This window comes from Mustela putorius, unplaced genomic scaffold (genome assembly GCF_011764305.1).
Source record: "Mustela putorius furo isolate JIRA1106 unplaced genomic scaffold, ASM1176430v1.1 tig00003972_pilon_pilon_pilon, whole genome shotgun sequence".
Classification (NCBI taxonomy): domain Eukaryota; kingdom Metazoa; phylum Chordata; class Mammalia; order Carnivora; family Mustelidae; genus Mustela; species Mustela putorius.
This window is the reverse complement of record NW_025422115.1, coordinates 17323262-17345538: the sequence shown is the minus strand read 5'-3', so window position 1 is coordinate 17345538 and position 22277 is coordinate 17323262. Positions and strand designations below refer to the sequence as shown.

Genomic DNA, 22277 nt, shown 5'->3' with positions numbered 1-22277 from the left:
CAATCTCCTTTCCATAAACTTTTTCTATTTATTAAAGAATGAGCCATGAACCTCACTGGCCAAGAAGCCTGGCCACACATACCTGAGAAAATTCGCATCTGCCTGAGGCATGAATAACTCAGAATTTGTATTCCGTCATGGAGCAGAATGGACTGTGACATTCTAGCCCCACCCTGTCCTTTAACACACTCTGCAATACCCCAGGGATCTGCCATTGGGGAAACTGATGGTGAGTGACACTCGCTCCCCAGGTGACCACAGCAGCAGCTACTGAATGGCCACAATCCTAGCACCACACAGGGAGCTCCCCTACTCAGCTCAAGCCTCCCAACAATTCTACAAGGTATTAAGAAGCACCTCCATTTCGCAGGTACACAGGTTTGGGGAGCTGAAGGAAGGTCACACAACCAGTCAACTGCAGAGCTAGGATCCAAACCCCAGTCAGATTCCCCGCTCTAAGGCCTGCCTGCCTGTGCTTGATGTGTGAAAGGTGGCAGTCTTGCGTCTAATTCAGCTCTGAGGTCCCCCAACCCCTCACATCGTCCAGAAACCAACAGTCTAAGCACTCACTGGGTTCTTTGAGACGTAGCTGGATGGCAGGGCTGTCGCTCTTGTCTCGTTTTATGCCCAGCACTTCCCGTTCCCACTCTCTCTCTCGGTTTTCTTCTTCAATCTGCCGTTCGGCCTGGGAGCAAATCCGCAGCAGGCGCGAGCAGAGGATCTGGTGTAGCCGCATGAAGATATACCAGTTGTTATTTACATAGAAGAGGTTGTACACTTCATCCATCCCCCTTAGCTTCTGAGCTGCTGTGTTACTAAACAGTAGCTTGGACTTAGGGGGACTGCCCCCGACACCATTGTGCTTCTTAGCTGCCCCTGTGGCTTCATCTACATCCATCTCTTCTTCTTCCTCTTCCTCCACATCCGAAAGATCACCTCTCTGAGCGAAGAGCAGATCTGGAATGAAATGATGCATGATTTGCTTGATTTTGTACTTGTCCTCCTTCTGAATGCCTGTCTGCCTCTTCACGTGGTGGATAATCAAAGCAGCAGCATCTTCCAGGATCTGTTTGTCTTCGTAGGCAAGGGAGAGGTGTGGGCCAACGGGTATACCGGCATTGTCTTCTGTAGCTTGCTCTTGCCTCTAACAGGAGAGAGACGCAAAGTATTATGTGACATGTGTCCAGCAACAACAAACAGACCTATGAGACCACGCCAGCAGTCCAGGCCACTACTAACCACAGTGGCAACCGTCTTCCAACCCGCAACTTGCAGAAACAGATACAGATAATGCGGGAGGTGGTCTGACACCAAGATACTGCTATTTTCTAGACTGTGAAGACTTACTGGGGACAATGGGACAAAACTGGGACCGGGACCATCTTTGAAAATTCTATGTTAGTGTTTATGGAGAGTACCACAGGAGGTCCAGGATCTGAGGTTTCCAATCTGGGGTAGGGGTGCGGAAGGTGACAACTCTAACAAAACTGGCAGAACAGGGATGCTTACTGAAGGTTACTTAAGAGCTCATTCTACCACTCTCTTCCCCCCTTCCATCTATGTTTGACATTATCATGATACAACACTTTTTAAAAATTCAAGATCATGTAACTTTTAGGAATTCTCAATCATACTGTATTTATAACTCTATCCATACCCCACAACTGTGAGCCCAAGAGAGCAGGATTAATTTCTTAATCATCACTAGATCTTGCCTCCCAGTACTATATACACTCCTGGTACGTATGCCAAATAAAGATTAGAAAGTATCTGGGGATTAATGATGAGTGTTTCAGTTGTGGGAAGCTGACAGGGCTACATTCAGTAGTGTGAATGAAGACGAGGTATGGTTTTGAGGGAAACAGACAGGACAGTGGTAGAGGGAGACAGCAGGCACAGACAAAGCCAGGATGGTAAACCAGGAAACCAGTATAGCAGCTCGGGAGTAAAGGTGAGGTTTACAGTGACAGAATCAGGAAGAGAAGTCTGGGACAAGTCTGAAGCAAGAATCAACATGTCTCAGAGGGTCTTGCTTTCATACGCCAAAGGTAATTTCCAGGAGTCCAAGTCACACTGAGCATAAAGACTGGGTCCTCTCACGGATATAAAACATCCAGCTCACCTCATCATAGATGCTCTCAATCTCGTTAAGCAAGCTCTTGGACCTCAGGACCTTGGTGTCATTCTGTTTAAAGTTGATGCCCTGGTGGTCCAGTGACTTCAGGTAGTATTTCTCATTTTGCTCTCTCCAGACCTTGTTAAAGCCTCTCTGGGCTTCTCGCCATTCTTCCTCTTTCATCTTCAACCTGGGCGGGGTTGGGGGGGGGGTAGAAACAAGACATGGGAATCCAGATGTGGGAATTTTAAGGGAGAGAGTTAAAGTCCTTGGATTTGAATCCTCCCTCTGCCACACTAGACTGTTTCCTTATCGAGGAAATAGGGATAACAATCCCTACTCTCTAAGGGTTTGTTTTTTATTTTATTTTTTTAAAAGACTTTCTTTACTTATTTGAGAGAGATGGAGAGTGAGTAGAGACAAAGCACCAGCAGGGAGACAGGGAGAGGCAGAAGTAGACTCCCAGCTGAGCAGAAAGCCCAAGGAGGGCTCGAACCCAGAGCCCCAGGATCTTGACCTGATCTGAAGGTGCATGCTTAACCAACTAAGCCATCCAGGTGCCTGTCTTAAGGGTTCAGAAGTGAGAAATGTGTCAGACTTACTTTATTTCAAAAGTCAAAAGACACAATAGGTCAAAACTGTTGGCAACTTGGGATACTGTTATTCAAATTGTTATTCAACCCAGGCTTGAACTCTGTTACCTGAGGAACTGACTTATCCAGGACTTATTTTGGGGAGGTAATTTGTCCCAAAGTCAGAAATTTTACCTAGAATAGTTATTTCTCAACAGCATTCCACAGAATACACTTGAAAAGGGGGTTGACTTCCTTGGCCAGCTGAAACAAGCACATCTCTTTGCAGCACGACTTCTAAGAACATTCACTATGCTAATGTAAATGCAAAAGTCCAAGAGCAGAGAACTTGCACAGTAATGCTCCTTTGCACACAGTTTGGGAATTTCTGATGGCAACAACTGATCTTAACACTCCAAAAGCGAGGAGAGTAAAATCAAAACCAGCACTGGAACTGCAGAGTGTCCTACATCTCAAAGCCAAAAGTTAAATGCTGCTGGCACGGCAGGAAGAGGAATAGCCTGTGCCCCCTCTTGAGCGGAAGACTAGGGAGGGACAATAAAAGTCAGGCAGCTATGAGCCACATAGTACACAAGAATCCCGTCATCACCGTTGCAGGTGATACTGAGAGATGGTCCAGCTGGCATTCACAGATGTTGGCTGGCATTCACAGTGTGGTTTGAAGTGCCACGGCCTTGAAGGAGCCTGTGGCTCACTGGCTCTAGCTCTAGCCTCCTTGATGCCTGGTCTTAGGTGGGTACAAGAGCCCCTCTACACTTCAGGCTGAAGCCTTGAGAAGAGGAAAAAGGAAGACGTTCTTGGTACAAATGGCAAGCTAGACTTTTTAAATAAAACATCTATTTTACAAAGACAAAAGGGTGATTTTCCTTATTAAAAAACAAAGATGTTAACAAAGGTTAGTACTGAGTGGCAGGAATGTAGGAGGTTGTATTCTACTTTGTTCTTTTCTGTATTTTAAAGTATACCCTTAAACACACAGCTTTCCTCTATGGACTTTCAAGGTATGTTCTCTACTGCTGGTTACACAGAACCCTATGAAGAAGCTCCATTATCCCATGGTCCACCTAATTTCCAACAACCAGTGCTGGGGCAAGATGGATGTCTCATGGGATAGCAATCAGGTTGAAAATGAGGGCCTTGGGGCGTCTGGGTGTCTGCCTTCGGCTCTGGTCATGATCCCAGGGTCCTGGATGGAGCCCTGCATTAGGCTCCCTGCTCAGCAGGAAGCCTGCTTCTCCCTCTCCCACTCCTCCTGCTTGTGTTCCCTCTCTTGCTGGGTCTCCTTCTGTCAAATAAATAAATAAAATCTTAAAAAAAAAAAAAAAAAGAAAGAAAATGGAGGCCTTATCTATTGGGACACTGAATCGATCATGAAGCACACTAAAGCACAAAAGGCACATTCAGTCAGTTACCTTTTAAGGACAATTGGGACAGCAATGGAAGGGTTCTTCCTCAGACCATCAATGATGTCAGCTGCTTTATCAGCATATATCCTCTGGAGTGCTTTTCGATGAATAACTTCCGATGTGCCCCCGAGGGTGTTGTCCAAGCGAAATTTGGCTTGTTCCTCAGCAGACAAGCGAGAAAGCTTCTTCTGTATTGCTTCCAGAACCCGGATTGTTGCCAGATTGGTCTCTAAAACTACATCAAGCTAAAGCAAAAGACAAAGTGTGCTCAGGACCCAAACCAGAATGGAACAGCAATCAAAAGTATGAAGTAGGGAGCCAAAATCCTTGGATTTGAATCCCACCTCTGCCATAGTAGCCACACATGATTCTATTTCCTTATCAATAGAATAGGGATAACCTCACATACTCTCAAAGGCTGTTTTCTAGATCAGATGATATAATCCTAATAAAGGGTTTAGTGCAAGGCCTGGCACAAAACATCCAATAAATGATAGATAAGTGGTAGTTGTTACTTCCAACACCACCAGTGTGCTTTGCTTAGTACTACTGACCCCAGACCACAGGGACCTCATGTAAGGCAACCTTACTGACACTTTCCCCTGAACTTTCCTGGATTGCTGAAATCTGTCAGGAATGATAAAATGAACAAAACAAACACACAACAATCAGAAGACCGTTCAAAGATGATAAATCAGTCTTATATGTGAGGTTTTTCAGTTTAACCTGAAATATTTAAATATTTAAAAGCATTGTTCTACATCCAGTAATAATAAGAGCAGTGACTACCATTCCTTGAGGACTTCAATGTCGTATCTGTGGGTAAGCATTTAAATTCTAATAGAACTCCTGCCGCTTACTTTCTGGCAAGGGCCTACCCAGACCTGGTGAAGGGAAGGACTGGCAACCTTTGAGTAACTCTTTTGCTAGGCTCCATACAACATTCTCTATATGAGAAACAGAAAACGAAGTAAACGAGAAGTCTCAGGGTCCTGTGACCAAATGTCTGTGGAGGAGTTCCCAGGGTGGCACCATGGGTTGAGCGTCCGACTCTTGGTTTCAGCTCAGGTCAGGATCTCAGGGTTCTGAGATGGAGCCCCCGGGGGGCTCAGTGCAGAGTCCACTTAATATTTCTCTCTCTCTCTCCCCCCGCCCCTCCCCTGCTCAGGCACACGTGCATGCACATGTACTCTTTCAAGCAAATAAATTAAAAAAAAAAGGAAGTGTCCCAAAGTAATTTTGATGAGCAGGATCCCCTGCTAACCATCAATGCACAGGTAGTGTGATCAAGAAATAAATGTTTTTATTCAAGCCACTGAAATCTGGGGGTTGTCTGCACTGCAGGATCACTAACCTATCCTGATGTATAAAGGAATGCTCCTTCAAACTAGCCCATCCCACCCAATCCTAAGCACATGCACACACAACTTCATCATCACGCCTATAATCGCAGATGGGAAATGCGGATGCTGCCTTTCATAGGCACACCAGTTGAGAATAGGAACATCCGGTCAGAAAAAGATGCCAATCTCTGCTTTCTAACTCCTCATCTAACCTTACTAAACGTAGGTAACAAGGAAATACTTTCTTCACCCTGATACAACTTTGCATGGAAGTTAGCACCTGTCATGATCTTGTTTTGTGCAAATGGTGGAAACTCCTCATGAACACTGCGGCCAGTCACCTGCAAGCGGCCAAGAAACATGCGGCCCTTCATTCAAGACATGTCAGAAACAGCCGAATCACGTGGGAAAGGGGAATGGCTGGCAGAGCCTAATCAGCATGGGTTTAAAAAAAGAGCAAGCCCTCGCGCATCTATATGAATAAGCAGGGCCAGTCACTTTCATATAATAAATACCTTAAATAGGATGCAAATCATTTTACCTCTTCCAACACACTGAACATTCCCTTTTTGTTGATGAGATCCATGAGCTAGACATTTTAACACACCGGGGATTCTGAGCCCACTCACCGTACTCCTACTCCTGGTACGGGGGCTCTACCAGCTCACTTATTTACTCCAGCTCTTCCTTTCCCAACTGCTTCAAAATAAAACCCTAATTTCACTTTCTTTCACAGGGAGCCAAGTAACAGATTTGGAGAGAAAAATTCCAGTTCTCACAGGAGAGCTGGTTTGCTAACCACGTCAAGATACCTGCTAAGAGTAACAATACACACTTTAAATAATTAAACCTCTTTAAGAAAGCCCAGTCAGTCTTGAGATACTCTTTTGTATACCCTGTAAAACACAATAACCTTTAAAATGCTGTTAAAAGTTCAAGGAATTATTATTCAGCCATCAATGGATAACTTCAAAAGGGTTCAAGTGGCCTAGATAGGACACACTTGCCCTAAAATATTATTAGTGTATTTGACGAACTCAAAAACATTCTAAGTAGGACAATAAGCATTTACCAGTGAAGAACATGAGACTTTGGCTCTCCAGTCTCAAAAAGCCAAGCCTCACAGACAGATATTTAAAATATCTTAGCATTTAGTGCCTCCCATTTCCACAACCTCCAAATGATAAAGGAGCTTGTACCTCAAAGCGTTCATCTTCACAACGATAGATGTGTTCTTCATACTGGGTTTTCTTGGAACTAACGAAGGTGGAGTCCTCAGACCAGGAAGGGAAGGAAACCCAAGTATCATTTAGAACCTTTGGGTAAAAGAAGATAAACTGAAGCTAAAGTGTAACAAAGCTTTCTGGTAATCAATCATTTTTAGTAAAAAGACAGACACAACTCTAGGGGATGAGAGAAAGCACCAACACTACAGCTTTCACCTTTAACAAGTTTGCAAAGATTGGAAAGGTTCTGGACAGAAGTATAAAACATTTTCTTCTGAGAAAAGACAGAGAAGGGTATTGATTCCTTATTCACATAGATTCTCAATCCCTGGTGTTACTCCCTTCTGGAGGAAGGAAAGACTCAGAGCTGACCCTTTCTAGGGAAGGCCTTACCTCTTTACAGAGAGGGGTCCGTCCTGTACACTTGGGCTGCTGGTAACTCTTCGGTAGGGCTCGGTAGCTGGAGCCCAACCGTTTACAAGAGGCATAATCTATCTCCATGGCAATGCCCTCTGTGGCTCGTTCCTTTGGAAAGGTTTCCAGATGTACAGACTCCTTATAGCCCAGAAAGTTTTTAAACCAATTAAACAATTCAGGGAATTTCCTGAAGAATCAAACCAAAAACTGGTGAGCAATCAGAAGCATGATGCAGTTATCCTGAGGTATAGCTACTACTATTTGGTGTTGGGTCAGAACTTAACTACCAGGGACAAATTCCAATGACAATTATTATTTCCTGCCTAAGAAGTTCTGCTTCTGAGAATCTGGCTTCCCCTTTTCTTGTAGAGCGCTCCAAGACTGGTTAGGGTACTGCTGGAAGAGTTACACTGAAACTAAGCAATAACCAGCTGTTCTTCTAGTCAAGAAGACCACGTGAATGCTCAGATCATTCTTAGGTTGTCAAATACAGTCAAGATTCTAGAACCCCAATGGAGACTGGTCTCTATAAACACCCAACACTGGTCAGCACACTGTGTCAGCAGACATTAGTCTTGGCCAATGCCCTCTCTGCCTACTTTTTCATCTGTAGTTAAACAAGAAGAATTCCCAGAAGACTCCTATGACACTGACATTTTATGAGTCAACCAACTGACATACCATGATCAAATTATGGTTGCCCATCACATACCCGCACCTCCACAGCACCCATCAGCGCTGAGTCCCTCACTCCACTTACCCCAGGAAAGGAGAGACCAGCTGCACAAGTTCAGCCCGAGAGATCACCTCCTGGTTAAAGATAACAAGACAGCGCAGGAAATTCTCATAGGCCTCTGCACTCCGCAGAGCCTTTCGGACCTTATGGAGACAACCAGAAGAGAAATAGATGGGAAATCAAGAGATCCTGGATTGCTTTTAAAAGACTGGGGAAATTTAAACAGTTATTTGATGATACTAAAGGAGCTGATGTTAGTTTTTTTAGATGTGATAATGACTATGTTTGAGAAAAGTGTTACTTTAAAAGGACACTTAGTACTTATGGATGAAATAATAAAATATCTGGAATTGGTCTCCAAATAAGCCAGGGTGGGTAAGAGTACATATGAAACAAGAACACTGGCTAGTAGGAGGGAACCTCCAGCAGAGGCTAGAGGATGGGTACATAGGAGTCATTCCACTCGGCTTGTCATTTCACATGTTTAAAATGTTTCACAATAAAAAAAATTTAAATGAGATTCTAGAGTAAATATTACATTTACCTTCTTATATACCTGATTTTCCAACCATATCAGAGTTCCCCTAGTTTTTGTTGCTTCTGACAGATGTTTACAGCAAGAATCCTTTGTCAACACTGTTTTTAAACTCTGGTAATCCTGAATAATTTTTAAGTAAGACACTTCCGTCCTCTGAACTGATCCTTTTCCTTCCTCCACTTATAATACTGAACACTTCTAACATCCAAAACCGTAAAAATGTTCAATGGCATAAGCCAGGTAAAACTAACCTGGCTAGATGAGCAATCTGGAATTTTAATTTTAAAAGTAAATTTTTAGGAGTGCCTGGGTGGCTCAGTCATTAAGCATCTGCCTTCGGCTCAGGCCATGATCCCGTGGTCCTGGGTGAGTCCCGGGGATGAGTCCCTGCTGAGCAGGGAGCCTGCTTCTCCCTCTGCCTGCTGCTCCCCCTACTTGTGCTCTCTCTCTCTCTCTGACCAATAAGTAAATAAAATTTTTAAAAAGTAAATATTTAGCATTATGGTTCTTTAGTGAAGACTATAGACAGATCCTCACCAAACCAAGCAGTTAAGACAACCCCTTCTCCAGGCTCCTGTATACTTTTATAACTATTAGTCGGTAGATATTACATGGACTATGTATTTTCAAAGCCAAAGATGAAAGAGAACTGTACTTTTTGTACTATACATAGTATCGACGGACTTTTAATTTTTTATTAGCCTTTAAACATGCACAAAAGTAGACCGAATAGTCTAATGAACCCCATGTACTTCCCCAGCCTCAATGATCAATATACAGTAAATTCTATTTCATCTACAACCATGTCCTCCACCACTGAATTTTTAAAGCAAATTTCAGGCATTTCAGCTATACAGCTGACCTTTGAACAACATGGGTTTGAACTGTGTCCACTTACACGTAGATTTTGATACATAGAGCACTATAAATATATGTTCTCTTCCTTATGATTTTAATAACATTTTCTTTTTTCTAGCTTATTTATTATACAGTATACCATACACATAACATACAAAATATGTTACTCAACTATTAAATATTATTGGTAAAGCTTCTGGTCAACAGTAAGTTTTGGGGAGTCACAATTCTACTCAGATTTTCAACCCCCATTGTTCAAGGGTCAACTATGTACCAGTATGTGTCTCTAAGAAATAAGTACTCCAAAAACAAACAAAAAAATACCATCACTCCTACAAAATTAACTTATTCACACCCCACCCCTCCACTCTCTCATTGTCATTTGTTGGTTGTGAGCATTTCCACATTTCCCTTAAAGGCACCAAATGCCGAGGCAGCCCTCACAAGTGGTTCAAGCCAGAGGGAGACAACCATTCAGCAGGACAGTGCACACAGGCAGGGCAGGCTAGAGAGAGATCAGGAGGCACCAATCACATGAATGCTAAAACACCTGCCCTTTTGCAAAAACCCAAAGGTGCAAGACAGGGTAAATCTGCACCAGATCATCCCAGGCTGGTTCCTGCAGGTGAGAAGTCTGACAGTTACCAATTACCCTGATGAAAGCAGCCTGCTAATCATCAAGTCTACTCCAAGGAGGAAGTCAGACGTTGGAGGAGAGGTAAACCAATATACCACACAACCCTGTTTACACCAGTAATCGCAACGCTGGCTACATATCAGGTTCACCCAGGGAACTTTGAAAACATACAGTTAAATGTGAACTGCCACAAACCCTACATGCGACACATTTAAGTACTATGAGCAATCAAGATTACAAGCCATCTCAAGTCCTCAACAACTGGTGCACACCTGGATATCTACAATGAGGAGCTCCAAATATCTCTCAAGAGTAACATCACGCATTTTTTTAAAAGCAGTCTTCCGTCATGGGAAATGCTCTAAACTACTTCCGAAACCAAAACAGACAATGCTACTGCTTCCCTAGCTGTGCTAATGGTTTTGGTAGCCTGAAAGGACCAACAACTTAGAAACCATGTCAAGAGGCAGAAAGTCCTAATCAACTAAAACAAGCTCCTCTTGGGGATAGGGAGATTTTTTTCTTTTGGCATTAATAATAAATCTAATTCAATCACTACTCACCTTATCAAAAAATAATGATTCAGTTCCTACACCATGCTTGCTGGCATCTGCCATGGAAGAATCCTTTAGGCTAAGCAGTTTAGGTTTCTTCTGCAAAAGAAAGAAAAACACAAACACATAAGATCCAAAGAGGAGAGTTCTTGGGAGTTTTATTTTCATCTGTGTTCGATGGGTCTGTCACTGACCACTGCTGTCAATAATCTGCAATGAATGAGAGAATTCTCATTTACGTTAACTCATTAACTTTTACACCCTGAAAGATTTCCAACCATCTTCTCCATCTCAGTTTGCCTCCACCCTGAGGTTCACAGATCATTCTACTTACCGAATATTTTCTCACTTCATTACTGTGGTAACAGAATATCCTCACTTTTTCCATTAGCCAAAAGTAACTTAACTTGGAACCTAGTGCCATCACCTCATCTTCTTAGAGATGGAGGTAAAGAGTTGTAGCACACTACCAGGAGAGGGCAGAAATCAACCTTCAACCTTTTAGTTATAATTCAATTTAAAAATTCATGAGAAGGGACGCCTGGGTGGCTCAGTTGGTTAAGCAGCTGCCTTTGGCTCAGGTCATGATCCCAGCGTCCTGGGATCGAGTCCCACATTGGGCTCCTTGCTCCACAGGGAGCCTGCTTCTCCCTCTGACTCTGCCTTCCACTCTGTCTGCCTGTGCTCGCTCTCTGACAAATAAATAAATAAAATCTTAAAAAAAAAAAATTCATGAAAAGAGGCGCCTGGGTGGCTCAGTTGTTTAGGCGACTGCCTTTGGCTCAAATCATGATCCTGGGGTCCGAGGATCAAGTCCCTCATCAGTCTCTCTGCTCGGCAGGGAGTCTGCTTTTCCCACTGACCTCTCTCTTCTCATGCTCTCTCTCACATAAATAAATAAAATCTTTTAAAAAAATATAAAAATAAAAAAAAATTCATGAAAAAAAGCAGTTTATTTTCCTAATAGAAGGAATGACTCTTGTCAGCAATATCTACTTGGATCAATTTAAGATTACGTTTTCAAAGGGAATGAATACGCCACGACATAACTGTCAGGCAAGAATTCCCTTTTATAAAGTCATCTCCCAACCACCTGTGAAGAAATGCACAAACTCTGAGGGAAGCAGCACATTTACCTTCACTGCCTCAGAGTGCACTCTCAAGAGCCAAAGCCTCTGCTGCGTAGGCTGCCTGAGGAGGAAAGGAGATGGGGACTCTAATCCCCCTTTCTAGTGTTTCCACCTGAGGGTAATCAAGTGTGGGAGGGGACCAAAGCAAGAGCAGAGCTGAACTGCCAAGCTGATTCTTGCTACCCATAGAACTCCTTACTGAAGTGAAGAAACAGAAAGTATTTCTACGTTCAGTTTGCTTTCAAAAGGAAAAGCCAGGAGACACTAAAAAAGTCTTTCAAGTGTGAGCAACACCTAACGTGTCAGCAGTCATCTGCTTGTTCACCAGTCACTGCCTACTTTCAGAAATTCCACTGTTAGAATAGTGAAAAAATAACATGATTAATTAGATTCTGCAGACATGTCCCATCTTTTCCATATTAAATACTGCTCTAGAATTCACTGAAGCAACATTCAGTACATACACCTAGCTCTCTCCCCTGCACAGCTGCACGACAGGCTTGGCCTTCTGCAGGCAGACCATCACGTGTTTACTCTAATGAGAAGCATCATGTGATAGGTCACTAACAAACTGAAGATCCCCCTCTGCTATAGCCCAACGGTCTGGCCTTGGAGACAACAATGATACAAACAAGACCTGGCAGCTGAACAAAGAAACCTGGGCAGGATAGGCCTCTAGACCAAAGAGATCTCACAAAGTATAGATACTTTACACACAGGAGGACCTTAGAGGCCACTGACTTATTTCTGAAACAACTCAAAAATCTTCTTTCTTCTTATCACAAGGCAGGTTGAAGGCATCAAGTAAGTAAGAGGAAGGGAAAAATTAGTTAAGTCTCAAAAATCTTTGGCACCAAACAAAAAAAGACATGATGGCTAAAAGCAAAGAAGAGAGAAAGTATAGAGAAAACAATACAAACTCCAAAAGTACAGTAATTTGTGTAATCAGTGATAGTCTAACATTCTTTTGCAAGCCAGATGATAAGCTTTGCATTGAGTTTCTGTGACATACACCAACTCACTCTGAGTATCCAACTTTCAACACTCTTGGATAAGAACACGTGAACAACCCTGGAGTACTTGTCCGTGAGGACTGCTCCCGAAAGTCAAACTGCGCAGGTGCCGGCCATCCTCACCTTTACCGGAGGGGTAGTTCCCGTTCCTGAGTGCCTACGGATCTGGCAGCCGTTCTGGTTGGGCCTCTGTGGCTTGTTGTTCAGCTGGGGCTTCTTCACAGTGCCTCCATGGTCATTTCTCACGGAATCAACCTTCTCAGCCGTTGTTTTGCTTAAAAGCTAAGTAAGACAAGGGTAGAGATTAATTCTCTTACCAAGTAGGCATATCATTCATATCAACAGAAAAGATTCTGTTTCCAGCTTCCTAACTTAAATTTTAAGATAATAATTCTAAATAGTATAGCTCTTTCTAAATAAAACTTACCACAGAGCTGTTGGCATCTGGTAGGAACTGTCCAAACTCTGACAACAGATCTTCCTGATTTTTAAAAAGACGAGCCACCTGGGCATATACTTCCTGCTCAGTCAATGCTGGAGTGTAGTTTCCTCCAGCTTCCTTGGCATTTCGTTGCTCTTTCTGACAGGAAATTTCAAATGGGAAGGTATCATATAAGAGGGCCACTGCTTTGAACGACTGACTCCCTTTTGCATACTTTCTGGGATGTTACCTACTTGGGCTGTACCTAAGAAGAAAAGTCTATGTTCTTAGCACTTCTTTTAACTGCACGGTTTTAAGGTGAGAAATGAGTGGAAGATGGTGGCTGACAATTTTTTTAAAACTAGGACGGGGCGCCTGGCTGACTAGGTTGGAAGAGTGTATAACTCTTGATTTTGGGGTCATAAGTTCAAGCCCCATGCTGGGAACAGGTCAAATAAATAAATAAAATAACCTTTAAAAAATAAAATAATAAATAAAAGAGAGTATATGTGAATGCTCAGGGGACCACTACCAACCAATAAAACACAAGATAATAGAGAAATATGTCCTCCTTCTACTGTAGATGAACTACACTACACAAATCATCCTCTAAACCCCCCAGATAATAAGAATCTGCTTCACAAGGCAGTAACTTCAAAGTCCTATTGTTATAAGGCAATTAAAGTCAGGCAAATCAAACTAGCTTTATAAACACACATCCCAGTTTCTAACCTGTTGACTTCCAGTAACAATTAGAGACCACAGTAACGGTTATTCAAATCCTTCTCTGGTCAGATGCCCTCAGCGTGTGACCTGGCTAAGGCGGGCTAAAAGAGCGGATCTCTTACCTGGTATGTGTGCAAAATCTCCAGGAACGCTTTGTAGATGTCTGGTTGGCCCTGGAACCTGTTCTTGATTTTATTAACATAGTTGATGGCATGATTAAACTCCACAGGCTGATTGTTCTGCAAGGATGGGGCCGTTCCCAACGAGATTGTCACTGGTGTATGAGGCTGGACAGGTGGAGAGCGCGGGGACGCATATGGTGGGAGAGGGGGAGTCTGCTGACTGGCTGGAGTATGTGCTTGTAGTTGGGAAGGCTAAAAAGAAAAAAGTCATAGCCTCCTCAGGAACACAGATGGTCTGACATAGGAAAAAAAGGTCAAACTAAAGAGAAACAAGATGTCTGATCAACAAACGTCCTTAATTCACTCTGGCCAGGCCATTTTAGGCCAACTCAAATCATACTGGGCAGGGGTGAGGAGTGCAAAGGGCTCACACATTCTAATACAGATTAATTTTAGTCTCAAATTTTCTAAATACAACCTGAAAAGTGGCTACATCTCTAATTACAGGGCAGAATTTTTCTAATGCAATTTTTAAGCTCACTCAACAGGTGCAAACAGAAGAGGGAGAAAAAAAAACCACAACCCTCACTCTCTATAGATCTTTAATGTCAGAAGACACTTGTTGCAGAAATCCACATAAAAATCTTCTAAACTACCTCTGTCCAATAGAACTGAGGTGACAGCAATGTTCTTTCACACTGCACTGTCCTACAGAATACAGCCACTAACCCACCCGGGGTTACTGAGCACTTGAAACATAGCCATTAAAACTGAGAAACTGAATTTAATTAGTTTAAATTTAAACTCAGCCATATGTGGCTAGTGGCTACAGTATCAGACAGTGCAGTTCTAGAACAAGAACATTCCACCACCATCATTACCACCATCAGTAGGGTCTTCTGCTCGGCTTGATATGACCTAATCTGGTAAACAGAGTGGCTTTTGTAAGATGACCCCATGGGCAACAGCATAATCTGATCATGAGATGACCGTTTCTGCCATACTGTCAAAGTACTACTTCAAGTCAAGTGGCCATCTGTTGGGATGTTCATGGTTCACTAGGGCAGGAGGTGGGGACAAAAACAAGTCCTCATAGGTTACTGATATGTTGATTTAAACAGACATCTAAATATGTAGAAGGTAAATGTAAACCATCTTACAGGGAAGTGACTATGGATCTACTCTGATGAAATCACTACAACTGATGTCTCTAAGTCTTACATAAAGGGGACTTGTCAAAGGAGGGTGCTCTCTAGGGATGCATTTCACATGATGCAAAGTATTCCAAGTGCTCACCTTGCTGACTTTGGCAGGTGGGGGCTGAGGAGCTGGCTGGGCAGGAGCTGGGGCTGACTGGGCTGAAGGCTGGGAAGGATGTTGGGGTGGTGGCTGAGGCTGGGGCTGGATGCCATGGGTGGGGATCTGATGAACCTGGCCAGGAGTTGTCACGTTCACCATGTCATTGGTTTGCACCTCAATCTTGTAGCCAGGGGGCAAGAAGGTATTGAAGCCCATAATCAGGTCGGGGTGGCCTTTGAACAGCTGGGACACACGACTAATCACTCCTGGGGTGTCAATGCTGATTAAAACAAAAAACAAAACACACACACACACACACACACACACACACACAACAAACCACAAAAATTAAAGTGGCAAGCTTGACCAACAGCCTACTAAGAAAAAAATAACACATTCCACTAGGTTCTTTCAACAGGAAAATGTAAAAATCAACCTGCATATTATAAAATCAACAAAACAGAAAGAATTCTGAAATTCCAAAGCAATTTTAGCATCATATTCATAGAGGTTTGGTCACAATTTTGAACAGAACCTATGTTCATGATTAACAGTCCTAACAAGCAGATATTCTCATCAGTAAATCTAAAGCAGCAATTCCCATTCAAGACCCACCCTCTGACACACCAGCATTAATCATTATGTGTCTACATTTTTTACGAATTACTCTAACAGTGAACCATGCCAGAATATTAGTGTATCCTTAAGTCAACTCAAAGAGCAGGTAACCTAAACATTTCCAGTTTACTTCCCTGATTGAGGTGAAGTAGTAAGAAAAATTTTAATGAAAAAAAATTAACCAACAGGGAGAATACAAAGGTCTAGGGCCGCCTATAATTTTCATCAATAAGCCAAACATAAACTAAAAGCATGACCCTAAAAATTAAACCCCCCAAAAGAAGGCACCCTTTATCTCTCGGCATATGAGAACGAGCCATATCCTCCCCCTCCAAAATCAACATTTCAAGCACAAAGCTTGAATAAAACCACACAGATCTTTTACCTCTGAGATTTAAATTCCTTCATGATGTCAAGGAAATCATTGTAGACCTGAGGCTGACTACCAAACTGCAGCTTCACCTGGTCGAGATAGGACAGCGCGTCCTCCACCTGAGGCAGGGATAAATCTCAAGGTTATAAAAAGAACGTAAACCAAGATTCTTATTAAAAAACAAATGACTTATGCCTAAATAAAATTAATGTAATAAACAAAATTAAAACATACAGTAAAGATACACGAGAGTATTAAAATAGTAGTATGGGGGCGCTTGGGCAGCTCAGTGGGTTAAAGCCTCTGTCTTCGGCTCAGGTCATGATCCCAGGGTCCTGGGATAGATCCCCACATCGGGCTCTCCGCTCAGCAGGGATCCTGCTTCCCCCCACCCCGCCTGCCTCTCTGCCTACTTGTGATCTCTGTCTGTTAAATAAATAAACAAAATCTTTTAAAAAATAAATAAATAAAATAAAATAGTAGTATGGATGCCAATAGTAAGACTCAAGCTTAAAATAAGAATCAACTCATAAAATTTGTAGCCTTGCCTTGGATAATTTTCCAGAGAACAATGAGTGAAAAATCATCACATTAATGTACTGTTCACTTATTCATTCATTCATCCATTTCACAAATATCTACTAAGCCACAACATAACCACAGCAGGCCAAACATGAGGTACTAAGGAGTCAAACAAACATGTCACAGTCCCTGCTCTATAGAAGTTCATTCACATCTCATTTGGTGTTCTAATACAGTGGGGTAAATGGGGAATCATTGAATGCCCAGAGAGCACATCGGAAGGGCACTTCTGCACTAAGAAAAATCCATGGGCACATAAGGAAGGGCTTCCCCAAGAAGTGAGGTTTAAACTGAGTCCTAAGGATGAGTACAAGTTAGTGAAAGTGAAGACAGACCTACAAAGAAAGTCAGAGGAAGCAGCATCAGCAAAATCCCAGACAGGACACCATCTGGTACACTGGGAAAACTGCAAACACTTTAGTTCAGCTGAAGGAGCTATGGTGAAAAGGAAGAAGAGTGGCAGGAAGAGTGACAAGAGAGAAGACAGGAGAGGAAGCAGGACCTAGATCCCAAAAAGCCTTGTAAATCTTATTAAAAAGCAGTTTAGGGGTGGGGTGTGTGGGTAGTTCAGTCAATTAAATGTCTGACCTTGGCTCAGGTCACAATCTCGGGGTCCTAAGATCAAGCCTCTAGTCTGGCTCTACACTCACCTGGGAGTCAGCTTGTCCCTCTGCCCCTCCCCTCGTGCTCCCTGCCCCCCCCCAATAAATAAAATGTTTAAAAACAAAACAAAGACCAAAAAAAGCAGTTTAGAGGCGCCTATGTGGCTCAATAAGTTAAGCGTCCAACTTTTGATCTTGGCTCAAGTCATGATCCAGGGTGGTGAGATCAAACCCTGTAGTAGGACCTGGAAAGAGCCTGCTTAAGATTCTCTCTCCCCCTCTCCCTTTACCCATTCTTGCACTCCCATGCTTGCTTGTTCTCTCAAAAAAAAAAGCAGTTTAGATTTTTAGTATCTGCATTTTAGTGTACTCCATTTGCCTACAGTGTTGTGAACAAATTGGTACAAAGGACAGACTGAAAGGAGACAGGAAGCCAATTATGCTATAAGGCTAAACTCAATGTGAGAAAAAAAGTGGCTTGAACTGTAGTACCAAAGGAAAAGAGAGAACAGTATAGACTGAAAAGCTTTATAGAAGGTAGAAGTGATACAGTTTCAGGACTGACAGGATATGAGAGATAAAGGAAAGGAACAGTCACTAAATTATATAAATTCTGTGACCATTCACAAAGGAACAAGACTGAAGGTCTACAAAGTTATGAGTCTGATTTAGGAAGACTTAATTTTTTTAGTTATTCAGGAAAAATCCAAGGGAATTACCTACTAGGTGTTTCCTATATACTCTGGGATTATTTTAAATCATACAAAATATCAACTATAGGGAAGTTTCAGAAATAAACATATGATTTGACAAACTTGTGATATATTGTGATACAGAACATTAATGTTCAAATAAACCATGAAATTATATTTCAAAGAGTTGCCCAAACTTCTCTAATGGGAAGCTCCATCGTGGGAACCATCATGCCATGGTTAATCTGAGTATTTTAGCTTTGCTAGAGCAGTATGTATACTTCATCAATACCCACTCATTTCATGGTTGGATCTTCTGTACTTTAGAAGTAACAGGACAATTTCTGTTGAAATTCAATGGATGATTTAATTCATATTCAGAACTTTCCATATTGAAATGTCTCATTAATGACTAGGCTGATGGAACATAAAACTCATTAAGTTTGCAGAAGAAACAAAGACTTTGGAAGATATTTAAGAATAGCATTCACAACCATGTGACAAAGGAGGAATTGTAAAAAAAAAAAAAAAAAAAACCACAAAACTGGGGCACCTGAGTGGCTCAGTCCTTAAGCGTCTGCCTTCGGCTTGGGTCATAACCCCAGGGTCCTGGGATCAAGTTCAACATTGACATTGATCAGGCTCTCTGCTCAGCAGGGAGTCTGCTTCTCCCCCTCCCACTCCCTCTGCTTGTGTTCCCTCTCTTGCTGTGTCTCTGTCAAATAAATAAATAAAAATCTTTTGAAAAATTTTTAAAAAATAGGGGTGCCTGGGTGGCTCAGTGGAATAAGCCTCTGCCTTCAGCTCAGGTCATGATCTCGGGGTCCTGCGATCGAGCCCTCTGCAGGGAGCCTGCTCCCCAACCCCCCACCTGCCTCTCTGCCTACTTGTGATCTCTCTCTCTCTGTCAAATAAATAAATAAAATATTTTTTTAAAATAAAATTAAAGGGTGCCTGGGTGGCTCAGTGGGTTAAGCCGCTGCCTTCGGCTCAGGTCATGATCTCAGGGTCCTGGGATCAAGTCCCGCATCGGGCTCTCTGCTCAGTGGGGAGCCTGCTTTCTCCTCTGTCTGCCTCTCTGCCTACTTGTGATCTCTCTCTGTCAAATAAATAAATAAATAATCTTAAAATAAAAAATAAAAATAAAATTAAAAAATTAAAAAATTTTTAGAATTTAAAATTAAAAAAAAAAGGGCCACAAAATTTTGAATAAAAAAGTAATCATGCTATGGTATAATAAATAATAATACTGAGAGAAAAAATGCAGATGCCTGAGTCAAAGAAATTATGTGATGTATTCAAGTCTAGAGAAAAAAAGGTACTGGTTATGGTGAACTGCTATGTAAATTAGTTATAAAATAACACTATGCTTAAAAAACACCCAGCATGATAACCACATTATAAATGAACTATCTGGGGGCCTGGGTGGCTCAGGCCATGATCTCAGGATTGTGAGATTGAGCCCCATGTCAGACTCTGTGCTAGGCGTGGAGCCTGCTTCAGGCACCTGGGTGGCTCAGTGGGTTAAGCCTCTGCCTTCAGCTCAGGTCATGATCTCAGGGTCCTGGGATTGAGCCCCGCATCGGGCTCTCTGCTCAGCAGAAGCCTGCTTCCCCCGACCTCTCTCTGCCTCTCTGCCTACTTGTGATCTCTCTCTCTGTTAAATAAATAAATCTTTAAAAAAAGATTTTCCCTCTGCCCCTCCACTCCAATAAACAAATAAACAAACAAACATACTATTTGTATGTAAACATAATGAGGAGATTCTCTCATTACCTAAAGTATAGCTCAACTCTTTATAGAAGCATGTATGCAGCTCGAAGAAAACAACTTAGAACTGGTCCTTCTGAAGCTACAGGTCTAGGGAAACACTTGGAGAGGCCCTGAGTCTGCTGATGTATTTTTTTGGTTCACTTCAACAGGCATTTATTATTGAGGTCCCTAACCTCTTAGGGTTCACAATCTTGTTGGGAAAACAAACACGAACAACTGTAAAGAGAACTCGCTCAAGAAGTGCCAAATATCTACGCTGCTAGCATTCAACAAGTAGCTAGATCACACTAAACACTGAAATTATCCAAATTTCCTTGTCATCAATCTGCCAAAGACAAAAAAGAAAGTATAGACAATGCTGATTCTTGAAATAACCTATGTATTTTCACTGAACACTTCCTTATTATAGAATATAAATGGTTTATTGAAGTTGATTCCAATGCTTGTAAAGCATTCTAAGACTGATCTAAAAATGGCAGGCAGTGTGGGAAAACTGAAGTTACAATGGAGGCACAAGAAAGCATTTTACCCCTCCTCATCAGAACACGAATTCACATCACGGCATCCAGGAATCATATACAAGAGTGAGAAGAGAAGGAACAGAGAAACTGACTCTACCTGTGACTCACTCTAAAACCCCAACTCCAGAACCCTTTCTTGCTTCCTTGACAATTTCTGTAAAACACACAAAGACAACTGTATACTTATACCTAAGTGAAGGAGAGGAGCAGGTGCTGTGCTTTGATAGGACTGGCTGAAAAAGCCTATAGAAATATACATTTTTGTTAGTTTAACAGCAAGTTTAGAAGCTCTTTGGCATCATTAAGGTATTAATTAACAGCTGAATACAGTATTAATATGAATTAAGTCATACCAAAACAACTTAAAAAAGTATTTTCAGGACTTTGTGAAGTGCTAAATTCATGGCACTGATACAGTTTGGTACACAGCCACCACTCTGTGAGCAGACAGGCAAAATGTTTTAAGAAAAACATCAAGAGGGGCGCCTGGGTGGCTCAGTGGGTTAAAGCCTCTGCCTTCAGCTCGGGTCATGATCTCAGGGTCCTGGGATCGAGCCCCGCATCGGGCTCTCTGCTCAGCAGGGAGCCTGCCTCCCCCTCTCTCTCTGCCTACTTGTGATTTCTGTCTGTCAAATAAATAAATTAAAAAAAAAAAAATCAAGATAGCTTACACAAATTTTCCCAAAGACAGAGCCCAGAGTGAAGTTTCAAGGCAAAATAATTTCTATTCTCTTTAAACACTATGCTTACTTATAGTCAATTTTTTTTAAGTATAGTCAACTCTTAATTACTTAATATAGACAAAACAAATTTTACAAAATCCCTCTATAAAGCTTAGCGTTGGTATGCTTCATATTTATGTAGCATTTAGTTTCCTTAGGCCAAAATTAAACAAGCTCCTGAGAACCCAAACCAATGTGCGCAGGGATCAGGGAGAACTAGATTAAGCATCAAGGAAAACAGAAGGTCGAAACGTTTGCTACACATGGATTTGTCCTTCAAGGGTATATCATTCACTCCTACCTGGAAACTATTTAATTAGGCCAACAGGACCAAATTAAGACCCAACAGCCCATTTCTTTACGGTTCTTTAAAATTATATTTCTTGTCTTTGATTTGAAATTTTATATAAATGTAAAATTTAAAAACCTGAAATCTGGAACACTTACTGCAACAATCTCTTATTTTGAAAAGTAACACTCAAGTAAGCAGAGAGAGGGTTAGCTGGGAACACAAGCTCTACTTCTCCACAGATGCCTTATGAATTTCAAAGGCACTGAAAACCTACAGCACATACTCAGCAGAACAGATGAAAACACTGACACTTCATTCACAATTATAGTCTTCCCCAATCTTTATAAAGGTTCCCAAAAAAGGAGCATGTGTTTTACTAAGGATGGACTTGAAGATGCCAGCCCATTCAGCTATTTATAAGCAGGGATAAAAAGATTAAATCGTAAGGTAATACTGGACCCAATTACTGTACAGGACCGTAGCCAACCATGTGGACGCTCAAGAAAACCTTCTGCCATGCTAAGAACTGAGAGTTCAAAAGGAGGTATCCCAAAAAAATGGACTTTGTTTATTTCGTATGAAAACAGTCCCTGTATCCTGACACATTTCAGTACCATGCATTTATACATTCCAAAAACATTTCTTAAATGTAATTTTCTGGATAAGGCACTGATGGTAAGATGGGAAATCTAAGTAGGTTTCAAAACAAAAACAAAGTAGAACTCCTTGTGATTCAATTCCTAGTCTAGCTAGCATGTTAAAAGTTATAATGCCAGGGCGCCTGGGTGGCTCAGTCATTGGGTGTCTGCCTTCAACTCGGGTCATGATCCCAGGGTCCTGGGATTGAGCCCTGCCTCGAGCTCCCTGCTCGGTGGGAAGCCTGCTTCTCCCTCTCCCAATCCCCCTCCTTGTGTTCTCTCTCTCTGTGTCAAATAAATAAATAAAATTAAAAAAAAAAAAAAAGTTA

At 42.0% G+C, this 22277-nt stretch overlaps 1 protein-coding gene across 2 annotated transcripts in view; it reads right to left on the bottom strand.

The window, feature by feature from the left end:
* SIN3A (SIN3 transcription regulator family member A) overlaps nt 1-22277 on the bottom strand; it is a 72816-nt gene that overhangs the window by 24036 nt on the left and 26503 nt on the right. For both annotated transcript variants that reach the window (XM_004758457.3, XM_013059394.2), the window contains exons 4-15: nt 16139-16245; nt 15133-15415; nt 13837-14088; nt 12995-13147; nt 12691-12849; nt 10434-10523; nt 7862-7980; nt 7078-7288; nt 6658-6774; nt 4122-4360; nt 2123-2306; nt 571-1144 (exon numbers count right to left, since the gene is read on the bottom strand). In XM_004758457.3, coding sequence (XP_004758514.1) covers nt 571-1144; nt 2123-2306; nt 4122-4360; nt 6658-6774; nt 7078-7288; nt 7862-7980; nt 10434-10523; nt 12691-12849; nt 12995-13147; nt 13837-14088; nt 15133-15415; nt 16139-16245 — 2488 coding nt within the window. The remainder of the gene's footprint in view (nt 1-570; nt 1145-2122; nt 2307-4121; nt 4361-6657; nt 6775-7077; nt 7289-7861; nt 7981-10433; nt 10524-12690; nt 12850-12994; nt 13148-13836; nt 14089-15132; nt 15416-16138; nt 16246-22277) is intronic.